The sequence below is a fragment of the Psammomys obesus genome, unplaced genomic scaffold (genome assembly GCF_907164565.1).
Source record: "Psammomys obesus unplaced genomic scaffold, mPsaObe1.curated_primary_1811, whole genome shotgun sequence".
NCBI classification, from domain to species: domain Eukaryota; kingdom Metazoa; phylum Chordata; class Mammalia; order Rodentia; family Muridae; genus Psammomys; species Psammomys obesus.
The window spans coordinates 30,828,185-30,842,812 of record NW_026590062.1 but is presented as its reverse complement, the minus strand read 5'-3'; the positions used below and the strand labels follow the sequence as shown (position 1 = coordinate 30,842,812).

The following is a 14,628-nucleotide window of genomic DNA, read 5'->3' as shown; positions in this document are numbered from 1 at the left end:
AATCTGTACATCTAAAGAAACTAATCAAGAGAGAGGACCTTAACTAAAATGCTCAATCCCCATCCTGAAAGGCAAAGAGGAAGGACATCAGAAGAAGAAAACAGGAAACAAGCTAGAAATCTGCCACAGAGGGCCTCTGAAAGGCTCTGCCCTGCAGACTATCAATGCAGATGCTGAGACTTATGGCTAACTGTTGGGCAGTGTGCATAGAATATTATGAAAGAAGTGGGAACTAGTAAGATCTGGAGAGGACAGGAACCCCACAAGGAGAGCAACAGAACCAGAAATTTGAATACAGGGGTCTTCCCAGAGACTCATACTCCAACCAAGTACCATGCGTGGAGAGGAGGGATTGATTGCTAAGTAGTATTCCATTGTGTAGATGTACCACAATTTCTGTATCCATTCCTCAAGTTGAGGGACATCTGGATTGTTTCCAGGTTCAGGCTTTTACAAACAAAGCTGCTACAAACATGGCTGAGCAGATGTCCTTGTATACTTGAGCATCTTTTGGATATATGCTTAGGAGTGGTACAGCTGGATCTTGAGGAAGCATTGTCTCTTAAACACAAGATGCTGTTAACTGAGGAAGACAGCTGAGTTTGTCCTTTCGGTTATGTAGCTGTGTGAAACAGACATGTAGATGTGACCGGTCTGCTTGTCCCTCCCAAGTGCTAAGACAATAGATGTGTACCACCTTATTGGCTGTGGAAAAAAATATTTGTGTATTCCTAATTTATCAACGTCAAATTCTTTTACCGCGGCACTAAGAACGGGATATTCTCTTTCTACTTCTGTGTGCTTGTGTGTCAATTATATATGGTACTTCTGCATGGGAGCACATACATACATGTGTGTATGAGGAAGCATATATGAATGCTTGCAAGCATTCAGAATACTTAAAATGAGTAGACTATAAGTTAGGATCATGATCCACAACATAAGCTTTACAAAGTCTTAAAAAGTATTAGATGGCTTTTGTCTCCTCAACATTTTTGTTTGTTTTCATTTTGTTTTTCAATACAGAGTTGCTCTGTGTAGCCTTGAGTGTCCTACAATTACTGTGAAACCCAGACTTGTCTTGAACTCACAGAGATCTGCTTGCCTCATTCTTAAGTGCTGAGATTAAAGGCATGTGCCATTATCGCATGGCAACTAGCATTTTTATTTGACTTTTACTTGAAAATAATAATCCTGTGATATTCTCAAATTGTATTTTTTGTTTATTTCTAACTAATAGTTTAAATTGGGCAGAATGTGAAGGATCTGAGTGGCTTTAATCATCTCTGCTTCAATGTTCCAGCAGCCTATCATGAAAGCTGATTAATCGCAGTATAACTAGGCTAGACCATGGCCATGCATCATCAAACTTAAATTATAACTCTGTCAAAGCTGTAAGATTTTTGCCTGGTATATCAAGATTTCTTTTTTTTTTAATATTCTTTTTTTATTTAATTTTATTTGTTTCTTATCAGTTAAATTTTATTAACTCTGTATCCCAGCCATGTCCCGCTCCCTCATTCCCTCCCAATCCCACCCTCCCTCCCTCATCTCCACCGTGCCCCTTTCCAAGTCCACTGATAGAGGGGGACCTCCTCCCCATTCATCCAATCCTGTTTTATCAGGTATCTTCAGGACTGGCTGCGAAGCCCTCCTCTGTGGCCTAACAGGACTGCTCCTCCCTTGGGGGGTGGGGAGGCCAAAGAGCCAGTCATTGAGTTCCTGTTAGAAATAGTCCTTGTTCCCCTCACTGTGGGAAACCAATTGGTTACTGAGCTACCACAGGCTACGTCTGAGCAGAGGTTCTAGGTTATATCCATACATGGTCCTTGGTTGAATGTCAGTCTCTGAAAAGACCCTGTGCCCAAGTATATTTGGTCCTTGTGGAGCTCCTATCCTTTCCCCATCATACTAACTCCCCTTCTTTCATATGATTCCCTGTACTCTGCCAAAGGTTTGGTCATGAATCTTTGTATCTGCTTTATTGATTGTTGCTCTTAGAGCCTGTGCTGTTGGTGTTCTGTTCAGGAAGTTGTCTCCTGTGCCAATGAGTTCTAGGCTGTTCCCCACTTTTTCATCTAACAGATTTAGAGTATCTGGTTTTATGTTGAGGTCTTTGATCCACTTGGACTTTAGTTTTGTGCAGGGTGATAAATATGGATCTATTTTCATTTTTCTGCATGTAGACATCCAGTTGGTCCAGCACCATTTGTTGAAGATGCTGTCTTTTTTTCATTGAATGGTTTTGGCTTCTTTGTCAAAAGTTGAGTATTCATAGGTGTGTGGGTTTATTTCTGGGTCTTCTATTCGGTTCCATTGATCCTCCTTTCTGTTTTCATGCCAATACCATTCAGTTTTTATTACTATTGCTCTGTAGTACAACTTGAGATCGGGGATGGAGCTACCTCCAGATGATCTGTTGTTGTACAGGATTGTTTTGGAAATTCTGGGTATTTTGTTTCTCCATATGAAGCTGAGAATTTTTTCAAGGTCTGTAAAGAATTGAGTTGGTATTTTGATGGGAATTGCATTGAATCTGTAGATTGCTTTTGGCAGGATGGCCATTTACACAATGTTAATCCTACCAATCCATGAGCACGGGAGATCTTTCCATCTTCTGATATCTTCTTCGATTTCTTTCTTCAGAGACTTAAAGTTTTTCTCAAACAGGTCTTTCACTTGCTTGGTTAGTGTCACCCCAAGGTACTTTATGTGGTTAGTGGCTATTGTGGAGGGTGTTGTTTCCCTTATGTCTTTCTCAGCCCTTTTGTCATTGGTATACAGGAGGTCTTCTGAATTTTTTGAATTGATTTTGTATCCTGCCACTTTGCTGAAGGTGTTTATCAGCTGAAGGAGTTCTCTGGTTGAATTTTTGGGGTCGCTCATGTATACTATCATATCATCTACAAATAGTAACACTTTGACCTTTTCCTTTCCGATTTGTATCCCCTTGATCTCCTTTAGTTGTCTTATTGCTCTGGCTAGGACTTCAAGTACTATGTTGAACGGGTATGGAGAGAGTGGGCAGCCTTGTCTTGTCCCTGATTTCAGTGGGATTGATTTAAGTTTCTCTCCATTGCGTTTGATGTTGGCTATAGGCTTGCTGTATATTGCCTTTACTATCTTTAGGTATGTGCCTTGTATCCCTGATCTCTCCAATACTTTAAACAAGAATGGGTGTTGGACTATGTCAAATGCTTTTTCAGCATCTAAGGAGATGATCATGTGGTTTTTCTCCTTCAGTTTGTTTATGTGGTGGATTACATTGATGGATTTCTGTATACTGAACCACCCTTGCATGCCTGGGATGAAGCCTACTTGGTCATAGAGGATAATATCTTTGATGTGTTCTTGGATTCGGTTTGCAAGTATTTTATTGAGTATTTTTGCGTCAGTGTTCATAAGAGAGATAGGTCTGAAGTTCTCTTTTTTGTTGTGTCTTTGTGTGGTTTAGGTATCACGTTGACTATCACTTCAGAGAATGAGTTTGGTAATGTACCTTCTGTTTCTGTTTTGTCGAGTAGTTTGAGGAGAATTGGTGTTAGCACTTCTTTGAAGGTCTGGTAGAATTCTGCGCTGAAACCATCTGGCCCAGGGCTTTTTTTGGAGGGGAGACTGTTAATGACTGCTTCAATTTCCTTGGGGGATATTGGGCTATTCAGTCTTTCTACCTGATCTTGACTTAATGTTGGAAGATGGAATCTATCAAGAAAATTGTTCATTTCATTTAGGTTTTCAAATTTTGTGGCATATAGGCTTTTGTAGTATGACCTAATGATTGTTTGAATTTCCTCAGCGTCTGTAGTTATATCAGCCTTTTCATTTCTTATTTTGCTGATTTGGATAGCTTCTCTCTGCTTTTTAGTTAGTTTGGCTAAGGGTTTGTCTATCTTGTTGATTTTCTCAAAGAACCAGCTTTTTGTTTCATTGATTCTTTGAATAGTTTTATTTGTTTCTAATTGATTGATTTCAGCCCTGAGTTTGATTATTTCCAGCCATCTGCTCCTCTTGGGTGTATCTGCTTCTTTTTTTTCTAGGATTTTCAGTTGGGCCATTAAGTTGTTTGTATGTGATTTAAGAATTTCTTCTTGCAGACACTTAGTGCTATAAATTTTCCTCTGAGCACTGCTTTCAATGTGTCCCATAAATTTGGGTATGCTATGCCTTCATTTTCATTGAATTCTAGGAAGTCTTTAATTTCTTTCTTTATTTCTTCCTTAACCCAGCTGTCATTGAGTAACAAGTTGTTCAGTTTCCATGTGCGTGTCGGCTTTTTGTTATTTCTGTTGTTGAGGTCCAGCTTTAGTCCATGGTGGTCAGATAGAATACAATAGATTATTTCAATCTTTTTGTATCTGTTGAGGCTTGCTTTATGACCTACTATATGGTCTATTTTGGGGAAGGTTCCATGCGGTGCTGAAAATCAGGTATACTCATTTGAGTTTGGATGAAAAGATCTGTAGACATCCATTTGATTTAGGGACTCTGTAAGTGTTTTTATTTCCCTATTTGTTTTCTCTCTAGTTGATCTGTCCCTTGTTGAGAGTGGAGTGTTGAAGTCTCCCACTATTATGGTATTAGGATCAATGTGTGATTTAAGCTTTAATATTGTTTCATTTACGAATGTAGGTGCTCTTGTATTTGGGGCATAGATATTCAAAATTGTGATGTCCTCTTAGTGGATTTTCCTTTGATGAGAATATAGTGGCCCTCCTTATCTTTTTTGATTAACTTGGGTTGAAAGTCTATTTTATTACAAATTAGGATGGCTACTCCAGCTTGTTTTCTGGAACCATTTGCTTGAAAAACATTTTTCCAGCCCTTTACTCTGAGGTAGTGTTTATCTTTGTTGCATAGGTGTGTTTCTTGTATGCAACAGAATGTTGGATCCTGTTTCTGCAACCATTCTGTTAGTCTGTGTCTTTTTATTGGGGAGTTCAGTCTGTTGATGTTGATAGATACTAGTGACCAACAATTCTTACTCACTTTTGATATGGGGTTGGTGGTGTTTCATTGCTTGTATTCTTTTGATTTTTTTGTTGTGTAGTTATCTGTTTCCTTAGATGTAGTTGTTTTCTTTGGTTTGGAGTTTCCCTTCTAGTAACTTCTGTAGAGCTGGGTTACTATGTAGATATTGTTTAAATTTGGTTTTGTCACGGAATATTTTGAATTCTCCATCTATGTGATTGAAAGTTTTGCTGGGTATAGTAGTCTGGGTTGGAATCTGTGGTCCCTTAAGGACTGTATGATTTCTGTCCAGGTCCTTCTGGCTTTCATAGTTTCTGTTGAGAAATCTGGTGTGATTCTGATAGGTCTATCTTGATATGTTACTTGGCCTTTTTTCCTTGCTGCTTTTAGAATTTTTTCTTTGTTCTGTAGGTTCAGTGTTTTGACTATGATGTGACGTGAAGAATTTCTTTTCTGGTCTGGTCTACTTGGTGTTCTGTAGGCCTCTTGTATGTTTATGGCCATCTCCTTCTTTAAGTTGGGAAAGTTTTCTTCTATAATTTTCTTGAAAATATTTACTGGACCTTTGAGCCTGATGTCTTCTTTTTCTCCTACTCCTATTATTCTTAGATTTTGTCTTTTCATGCTGTCTTTGATTTCTTGGATGTTTTGTGTTTGGAAATTTTCTGATTTTATTTTTTCTTTGCGAGACGTGTCAATTTCCGCAAGTGTATCTTCGGCTCCTGAGATTCTTTCTTCCATCTCTTGTATTATGTTGGTGATGCTTACCTTTGTAGTTCCCGATCTTTTCTATATGTTCTCCAGCTCCTGTTTTTTCTCTATTTGTGTTTTCTTTATTGATTCTAATTCTGTTTTCATGTCTTGCACCATTCCCTTCATCTGTTTGAATGTGGAGTCCTGCTTTTCAATGACAGCTTCTATTTTTTTGTCCGTTTCCTCTCTATGTATTACTAATTGTGCCTCTACTTCTTTGGCTATAATTGCCTGTATTCCTATGAGAGCTTTGTTTATTTCTTCTTTATTTGCCTTTATTTGTGTGGACATTTCTTTGAGAGCTTTGTGCATTTCTTCTTTGTTTGCCTCAATTTTCATGGTCATTTCTCTGAGAGCGCGATTTGTTTCCTCTTGGTTCGTCTCGATTTCTTTGGCTATTTCTCTGAGGGCTTTGTTCATTTCATCTTTATGGGCCCTAATAGGTGGAGAAACATAGTTTTGAGGTCGTTTTCTTGTATATCTAGTGAATTGAAGTGTCCATTGTTTTGTGGGTTATTTATAACCCTCACTTTTGTTCCTCGAGTTTGTAGTTCAGGCTATGATCATCTCTTTCTGTTTTCTGGACTGTTTTTTCAGGAAGATGAGAGAGGTTCCCTGGTTTGGGAGTATGCGTTGTGCTTTCAGTTTTGCCTAAGTAAGGAATGTGACGCTGGCGCTATTCGCATGCGCTTTTAGTGGGCGCAGTGTGCATACCCGGGTTCTCTGACTATTGCAGTGGCCTGCAGTCCCCTATTATGCAGTTCTGTCTGAGATCCAGGGATTGTATGCCTGGATTGCACTGGTAGACCCACAAGGCAGAGGCTTCAACGTTGGGGTCGCTATCCCAAGAATCCCTATGATGCCCACACTAGGGGGGTGGGTGGCAGGGATCTCGTCTGGTTGCTTCTGTGGAGAGGCTCTGGGTCTGGGGCAAACTCTCCCTAGAATGCTCACGCACTCTCTTGCAGGACGAGTTGGAATGCACAGGGGTTCCCCTTGCTCTCTACTCTCTGATTTGGTCCTGCTGCGGTAAATGCGCGGGTAGGCTAACAGTCAGCTCTGTGACACTGTGGCAGCAGGACTCAGTGTCCAGCTTTCCTGTGTTCTGCCTCTCTGTCCTTTCCCTCTGCCAGGAGGGGTTATGTTGGCTGGTCCTGGGGTAGCGCGGGAAAGAGTTAGGTTGAGTGTTCTCAATCCCAGATCCCAGGCCCAGATCTCTCTGCCAGAAGCAGCCTGGCGGAAGAACCTAAGTTTGCTGATCCTGAGAGAGTACCAGGTAGGGTTGAGTGTCCTCAGATCCAGATCTTGGGTTTCTCTGCTAGGGGCCGCTGGGTGAACTGGAGAGGAGGTGCTGTGTCCTGTGGCAGGCTGCCTCTCTGTCCTTCTCCTCTGACCTTCCCCTCCACTAGGGCAAGCTTATGGCGGTGCTCTCAGGGGAGTGCCAGAGGGGTTGGGACTTCTCAGTCCGATCCTGAGCCGGGGTTTCTCTGCCAGGGATGGGGGGGCGGTATTAGGACTTGGTGCTAGACCTTATTGCACTGGACCCCAGAGAGTCTCAGGACGAGTTGAATGACCACAGTCCCAGATCCCGAGCTGTAGTTTGTTTGCTAGGAGCGGCAGGCAGCACTGGAGTTCCGGCACTGTGAAGCCGCTGTGCACCTCTTTATCCTTGTGCTCTGCTGCGGCAGGGTTATGGCGGTGTTTGGGGGAGTGCCCGAAAGGATTGGGTTTTCTCAGCCCTGATCTCGGGTTGGGGTACAGACAATGTGGTCTGTGGCAGATTCTGCTGGACGCCTCCTGCCTCCTCTAAAGAGGGAGTAGGGCTTTTTAGCTGGGCGCGCAGCTGCAGCCGCTCTCTGAGCGCGGCGGGAGCTCAATTGTGATGGCGACAGGTACCCGCGGTCAGTGAGACCTTCCAGGGAAAGACTGGGTGACCCGTGATCAGTCCCACAACTTTTCTTCCCCTGGGGTTTTCTTGCAACTGGGACTCCCAATCTCAGGCACCCTTGTGCCCACCAATCAGCCTGGTAAGTGATCGGGACACGCAGGCTTGCGGCTCCAGCCTGGAGACCCAAAGCCCGCGTTACCCAAGATCTCTTCCGGGTTCTGGCTGGGCAGCCGAGAGTGGACCCAACCGATTCCCATGCCGTGGGAGCCTCCCCTCACCTGGGAAACACGAACGCTGTAGTTTTAGGGCCCAGAGTTCAGTCTCCTGGTCGCTGCACGGAGAGTGCTGTCCTGCTTCTCAGACACAGTGCTCTCCCTGCGCAGCCATCTTGGCCCACATATATCAAGATTTCTTAATTCATATTAAAAATATTAAATATTTTCCTAATTTGTCATTTTTTGAAATTTTTTCTTTTTATATTCTATGAATTGTCTACACGTGTTGCATTGTTTTCTATTGATAAGTTATCACATTGTTTACTGAAACAGAAGATAATTAGTACCATTTCTACCCAGGAGAATTTCCTGTGGGCTTCATGGCAAACTCAGCAGATATAAACAATCTCAGTGAACCATATCTGTCAGTTAATTAAACCTGTATTTGATCTTCCTTGGTAAGATACATTTTTTTTTAGGCCTAGACTTAGAATGTTTAGGAGACCTAAAATTCAACATAAAGTATGTTATTTTGTACTAAACAGTTTCATTATTAAACATGGAGGATAAATTTTTTTAACATGTTTGTGCTGTTGGGATTAAAATAACTAGGTAATCAAAATTATTTTCATAAAAATCTAATTTGAAAAGAGATGGGTCACAAATTTGTATTATGTCAAAAAAAATCTTAAAATATATCACCCTAGCTTTTTTAAACACATGTACTTTTAAAGTTTTACTTTTATCCTAGTACATTGCTTTAAGCATGCTAAGCAAGTCCTGTGTAATTTAGCTGCTATCCCAGTGAAACTTTCTTCTCTTCTTCATGCACATGGGAAATATTTGTATTGTAATAGATTCAAAATATATCCTTTCATAGCTTTCAGTTGGTCCTGTAGTAGCTTGTTTGTGTTTACTTTAATCACAGTTACTTACTTTATCCCTGTGTGTTTGGGGTTTGTGTAGACAGCGTCAGTGGGCAGGCTGTGCAGCACATGGGCTAGTCCCAGGGACTGAACCCGGGTTGGCATGTTTAACGGGAACACCGTTATCCACGGAGCCATCTCAAGCCCTTGGTTTTGTTCTCATTTTCTCTTCTCAGGCTTTTGCCTCCAGATTATAATGCAAAAACTATCTAGCAGTTCTGAAAATTTCATGATATGCTAATAACAAAAATTATAGAATAGACAACAATTGTATTTGTTATATTTTAGTGGTTTTCATCTTGTCTTATACGAATGATTTAAAAGAGTCTTATATTAAGACTTTCATCTTATGTGAAACTCTCATAGTGGTGCCTGTAATAGTCCAGTGTGCACAGTATATACATTAATCGAATTCAGATTCTTAACAGCCAATCTTTTACTTTCTTCCAAAACTCTAATAATCACTGATTATTTAATTAGTTAATTAATTTAATTAATTAATAATCACTGATTGTATAATTTCAGATTAATTCTTTTCTCCACAACACTAGGTAATCCCAAGAGAGTATAGATGCTGTGTATAATTAATACACAGTTGTCTATATTAAAATGACTTGGTAATGAATAAAAATGACAATAATCCACAAAGAAAATAATAATGTAGAATAAAATTTTTATATGAATATAAAATCTTATGTAAAAGGAGCCCCACAAGGACCAAATATATCTGGGCACAAGGTTTTTTTCTGAAACTGTTTCTCCAACCAAGGACCAGGTATGGATATAACCTAGAACCTTTGCTCTGACGAAGCTCGTGGTAGCTCAATAACCAATTGGTTTCCCATAGTAAGGGGAACAGGGACTATCTCTGACATGAACTCAATGGCAGGCTCTTTGGCCTCTTCACCTGCCAAGGGAGGAGCAGTCCTGCTAGGCCACAGAGGAGGACTTTGCAGCCAGTCCTGAAGATACTTGATAAAACAGGGTCAGATGAAAGGGGAGGAGGTCCTCCCCTATCAGTGGACTTGGAAAGGGGCAGGAAGGAGATGAGAGAAGGAGGGTGGGATTGAGAGGGAATAAGGGAGCGGGATACAGCTGGGATACAGAGTTAATAAAATGTAACTAATAATAATAAAAATAATAATAATAAATCCTATGTAAACATAATTTGAAGTAACACAGTAGTCTCCATATGTTTTCATTACTATGATATTGCTCCTTTTTGAAAATTCATGTTAATTTTATATAATATTTAATTCACCTCTTTTAGCTCAGCACTAAAGTAATATGTAATGTATATACTACAATCATAAAAACCTTTTATTTCTAGTTCTCTGTCCTTATATATTCTGTATTTTCATGTGGAGTTTTAGTTTATTATTTTTTCAAGATATGCAGATTCTATTTCTTCATCCTCAGGGTGGATTTTATCAAAACTTTTTATGATAACATGGCTATATTTTATTGATGTCTGTGATTTTGTGTTTGATGAACTTTTCAATAAGGAATAATCCCCACCCTTTTCAGTTGAAAGAATAAATATTCACAACTAAAAATAATATGCCTCATGACAGTTTTATGACTTGAAAAAGCAATTGTATTAATGCCAAAAGGAAAAGAGGGGGAATCTTAATAGATAACCACCCACCTTGAGATACTGAGGTTGAGAATTATTGTGGTAATAGATAGTAAAAATAGCGATGAAAATAATAAATAATGGAAGGAGAACTTGGAGAAAAGGGGAAGAAAACAAATGAGAGTAAGGAAGGAGAAAGAGAAGGGGGAAATGAAAAGGGGAGGGGAAGAAAAGAGGCAAATAGTTTTTATAATTGCTTTGGCCTTATTATTTCTACAAATGCTGCCACAATATTTTTCAGGATATTGACATTCTTTCACACAACCCAGAATTCCTGTCAGGGCTTGTTGAAACGTGGCTTCATTCTTTTTTCCAAAGACTCTTCTGGAATAGATAATACCAGTAGTTTGAAACAGGCCTTTGGTAAGTCTAATTAACTTATTTATTATCACTGGTAACAGATAAAGTGTCAAGAATTTAAGAAATGTGATATATTGTAATGTAACCATAATGTTCCATTTACTTCAACTATTTATCAATTTATTAATCCATTCATTTTATAGAATACGTGAAATTTGTTGCGTTTTTGGAAGATTTTGTCATAAATGTGGCAAGGCATGCATGTGGAGATCGGAGGAAAACGTGAAGTGTTTGGTTCTCTCCTTCCACCATGTTAGTTTTCAGGGATTAAATTCAAGTTGTCAGTTTGGCAGTAATGACTTGACTTGGTCCTCACCAGCCACGAATTACATTAATAACATCTAAGAGAGACAACATTCTTTTAAAACATTTTAAAATATTTCAATTCATGGTTCTTTTACTCTGGATCATCAACTTATTTCAGCATGTTGTTTAACTGTAGAACAATGCTACTAACATGTTTTTCCTCAATGTTTATACTTCAATTGTGAAGTCATGTTCACATTCTATAGGACCGAAGATTGTAGCAAATTATTTTACCCAGTTGCTGAAGGACCTAGAAATCTACATTTGAATCCTGTGTGCTGACACTAACAGAAATTAGATTGTCTGAAATGTCAGAGAAATTTTGACCTCTCGACTTGTTTGTTTGACAGTCTCACAGGCTTCAAGCTATCCACACACTTACGAGGACACCTTTGCGCTTACAACCTCCACCTCCCAACACTGTACTATCACTCTTGATTCCCAAATTGGATTTTTTATGGAATTTGAAATGAGAAATAAAGCTAACTGAATGCAGGGATGAAGTGACTAATAGAGATGACAGTTATAAGCACAACATGAGTTCATCAACATACTTTCTGCTGGATTCTGTGTTTGTGGTTGAGCATTTTATACGACAAGTTGATAAATGAAAGGGGCCATTACCTATCTTAACTCCAAGACTCTTTACTATTTTCTAGTACTATGAATGATTACTTTCTGAATGACTTTAAGATACTTGTCTGAGATTTCAGCATGGAGAATGTCACTGACTTCCTTCTATTTATCCTGAGAGGCCTCACAGACAATGCTGAACTTCAGATCATTCTTTTTGTACTATTTCTAGTGATTTACCTTTTCACACTAATGTGAAACGGGGAACTGATGGCAGCAGTCATTGGGAATACCCAGCTTCACAACCCAATGTACTATTTGTTGGGTGTTTTATCATTCATAGATACTTGCTTTTCTACCATTATCACCCCCAAAATATTAATAGATTTCATGTCAGAGAAGAAAGTCATTTCAATCCTTGGATGTGCAGCACAAATGTTTCTTGCTGTCAGTTGTGGAACCACAGAATGTTTTCTCTTGGCAGCAATGGCTTATGACCACTATGAGGCTATCTACAACCCACTTCTGTATGCAGTAAGCATGTCACCCAGAGTCTACATCTCACTCATTATTGGCTCCTTGGCTGGTGGAATTCTCCATGCATCTATCCATACAGCAACCACCGCTAGCCTATCTTTTTGTGGCTCCAATGAAATGAAGCATTTTTTCTATGATATTCCCCCTCTGCTGGCTATTTCTTGCTCGGACACGAAAGTGAATGAGCTTCTACTCTTCATCTTTGTAAGCTCTATTGAGGTAGTCACTATCTTGATCATCATCATCTCTTACAGTTTCATCCTCTTTGCCATTCTGAAGATACATTCTGCTGAAGGGAGGCAAAAAGTGTTCTTTACATGTGGCTCTCACCTCACTGGAGTGTCCATCTACTATGGAGCAATCCTCTTCATGTACATGAGACCAAGTTCCAGCTATGCCTTGGAGCATGATATGGTAGTATCTACATGTTATGCTATTGTAATTCCCATGCTGAATCCCATTATCTACAGTCTCAGGAACAGAGATGTGAAAGAGGCAATGAGAAAACTTTTAAGAAAAATGTTTATGTCTATAAAATGAATTTTTCACCTTAAATCCTCAATAAAACAAAGATTTACCTTCAATGTCTTATCACTGATTCTGTTAGAAACTTCTTTTTATTTTTAATTTTTTATTTATATCTTATATTTTTATATTATGTATTTACTTTACATCCAATGGGTGCCCCTTCCCTCCTGTCTTTCTAGTTCCCCCCACTTCTCCTACTTCCCCCTTTTCTTTTCCCCCAATTTCTCATTGAATTTTAATTGTGTTTCTATTCTCAGTTAACATTTTAAAGTAAAGATCAAAACTCAAATCTAAGTGGATCAAAGAACTCAATATAAAACCAGAAACACTGACCCTGATAGAAGAGAAAGTGGGAACAGCCATATCGACACAGGAGACTACATTCTGAACAGAACACCAATAGGGCAGGCACTAGGGACCTCATGAAACTGAAAGGCTTCTGTGAGGAAAAGGACATCGTGAATTGGACAAAGCAGCAGCCTACAGAACAGGAAAAGATTTTTGCTAAGTCCACATCTAATAGAGGACTACTATCCAAAATATGAGTAGAACTCAAGAAAGTAGATATCAAAAAATCAGATAAGCCAATTTAAAATTAAGGTACATATCTAAACAGAAAATTCTCAATGGCTGACAGTCACTTAAAGAAAAGTTCAATATTCTCAGCCGTCATGAAAATGCAAATATAAACTACATTGAGATTCCATTTTGCATCTTTCAAAATGAAGATGATCAGTAACACAAGCAGTAGCTTATGTTGGCAAGAATGGGGAACAAGGAGAAACATTTCTCCACTACTGGTGGTAGTGCAAGCTTGTACATCCACTATAGAAACCCTGCCTGGGGGGCTAGAAACAGGAGACTAGATAGCTCAGACACCTAAGGTAGAACCAACCATGACTTGGGGAAAAGAATCAATGATGAAACAATTCCTAATGATATTCTGCTATATTCCTAGATTGATGTCATTGGTCATCATAAGAAAGGCTTTCTCTGCAGCATGTAGGATTGAGCACAGAAACCCACAGCCAGACATGTGAGGAGAGAGTCTAAACTGGAGGTCTCTATGGGTCCCTCCCCTTGGAAATTGGGGAACTCCATGGAATAGGAGCAGGAAAGATTGTATGAGTCAGAGGCGATAAAGGACTCCAGAAAAACATGGCCCACTTAATTTACTAAGGAGAGCTCACATGAACTCACAGGATCTGAAGCTGCAAACATACTGCCTGCATGGATCTGTACCAGGTCCTCTACATATATATATATATATATATGTATATACATATACATATATATACATATATATACACATATATATAACATGTATTATATGTATATGTAATGGCTGTCAGCTTGGTGTTTTTGTGTGGTTCCTAGAAGTAAAAGCAGGAGTGGCTAGACCTTTTACCTGCTCTTGGGACTCTTTCAGATATTGGGTTGCTTTGTTCAACATCTATACAAGGGCTTTTGACTTGTTTTATTGTATACTGTTTTTGTTGTGTTTGTTTTTGTCTCTCGAAGACCTGCTCTTTTCTGAGTGTATCTTGGGGAGGCGGGTGGAGTGGTGCTGGGAAGACTGGTAGGAGGAGAAACTATGGTTGAGATATCTTGTAGAAGAATTTATTTTAATAAAAAGTAAGCAGAAGTCATAATTATCACTGTATTTATTTCATTTTCACAGGCGGAAAGCAACTCCTCCACTATTTCAATCTTCTCCGGTTCACACACTCATGTACATCCACACACACACCCCTGCGACACTGAGAGCTGTTAGGTTGATGTGCTGGAAGTAAATACACGCAGGACAGCAAATGGTGTAAGTGATAGTCAGATTCATCGTCGTCTTCTGAAGGGCAGATTCGCTTAGGAATGCTGTTGTGAGTTGATTTCTTCTGAGAATTTTCTCTATGGTTTGCCATAGGAAATTATTCCCAGTAT

At 39.4% G+C, this 14,628-nt stretch overlaps 1 protein-coding gene across 1 annotated transcript; it reads left to right on the top strand.

Moving 5' to 3' along the window:
* Positions 1 to 11,766: 11,766 nt before the first annotated feature.
* On the top strand, positions 11,767 to 12,702 carry LOC129676107 (olfactory receptor 1094-like). Its single transcript, XM_055606413.1, is given in 1 exon segment — positions 11,767 to 12,702. A coding segment is annotated over 1 exon segment (936 nt).
* The last annotated feature ends 1,926 nt before the right edge of the window (positions 12,703 to 14,628 follow it).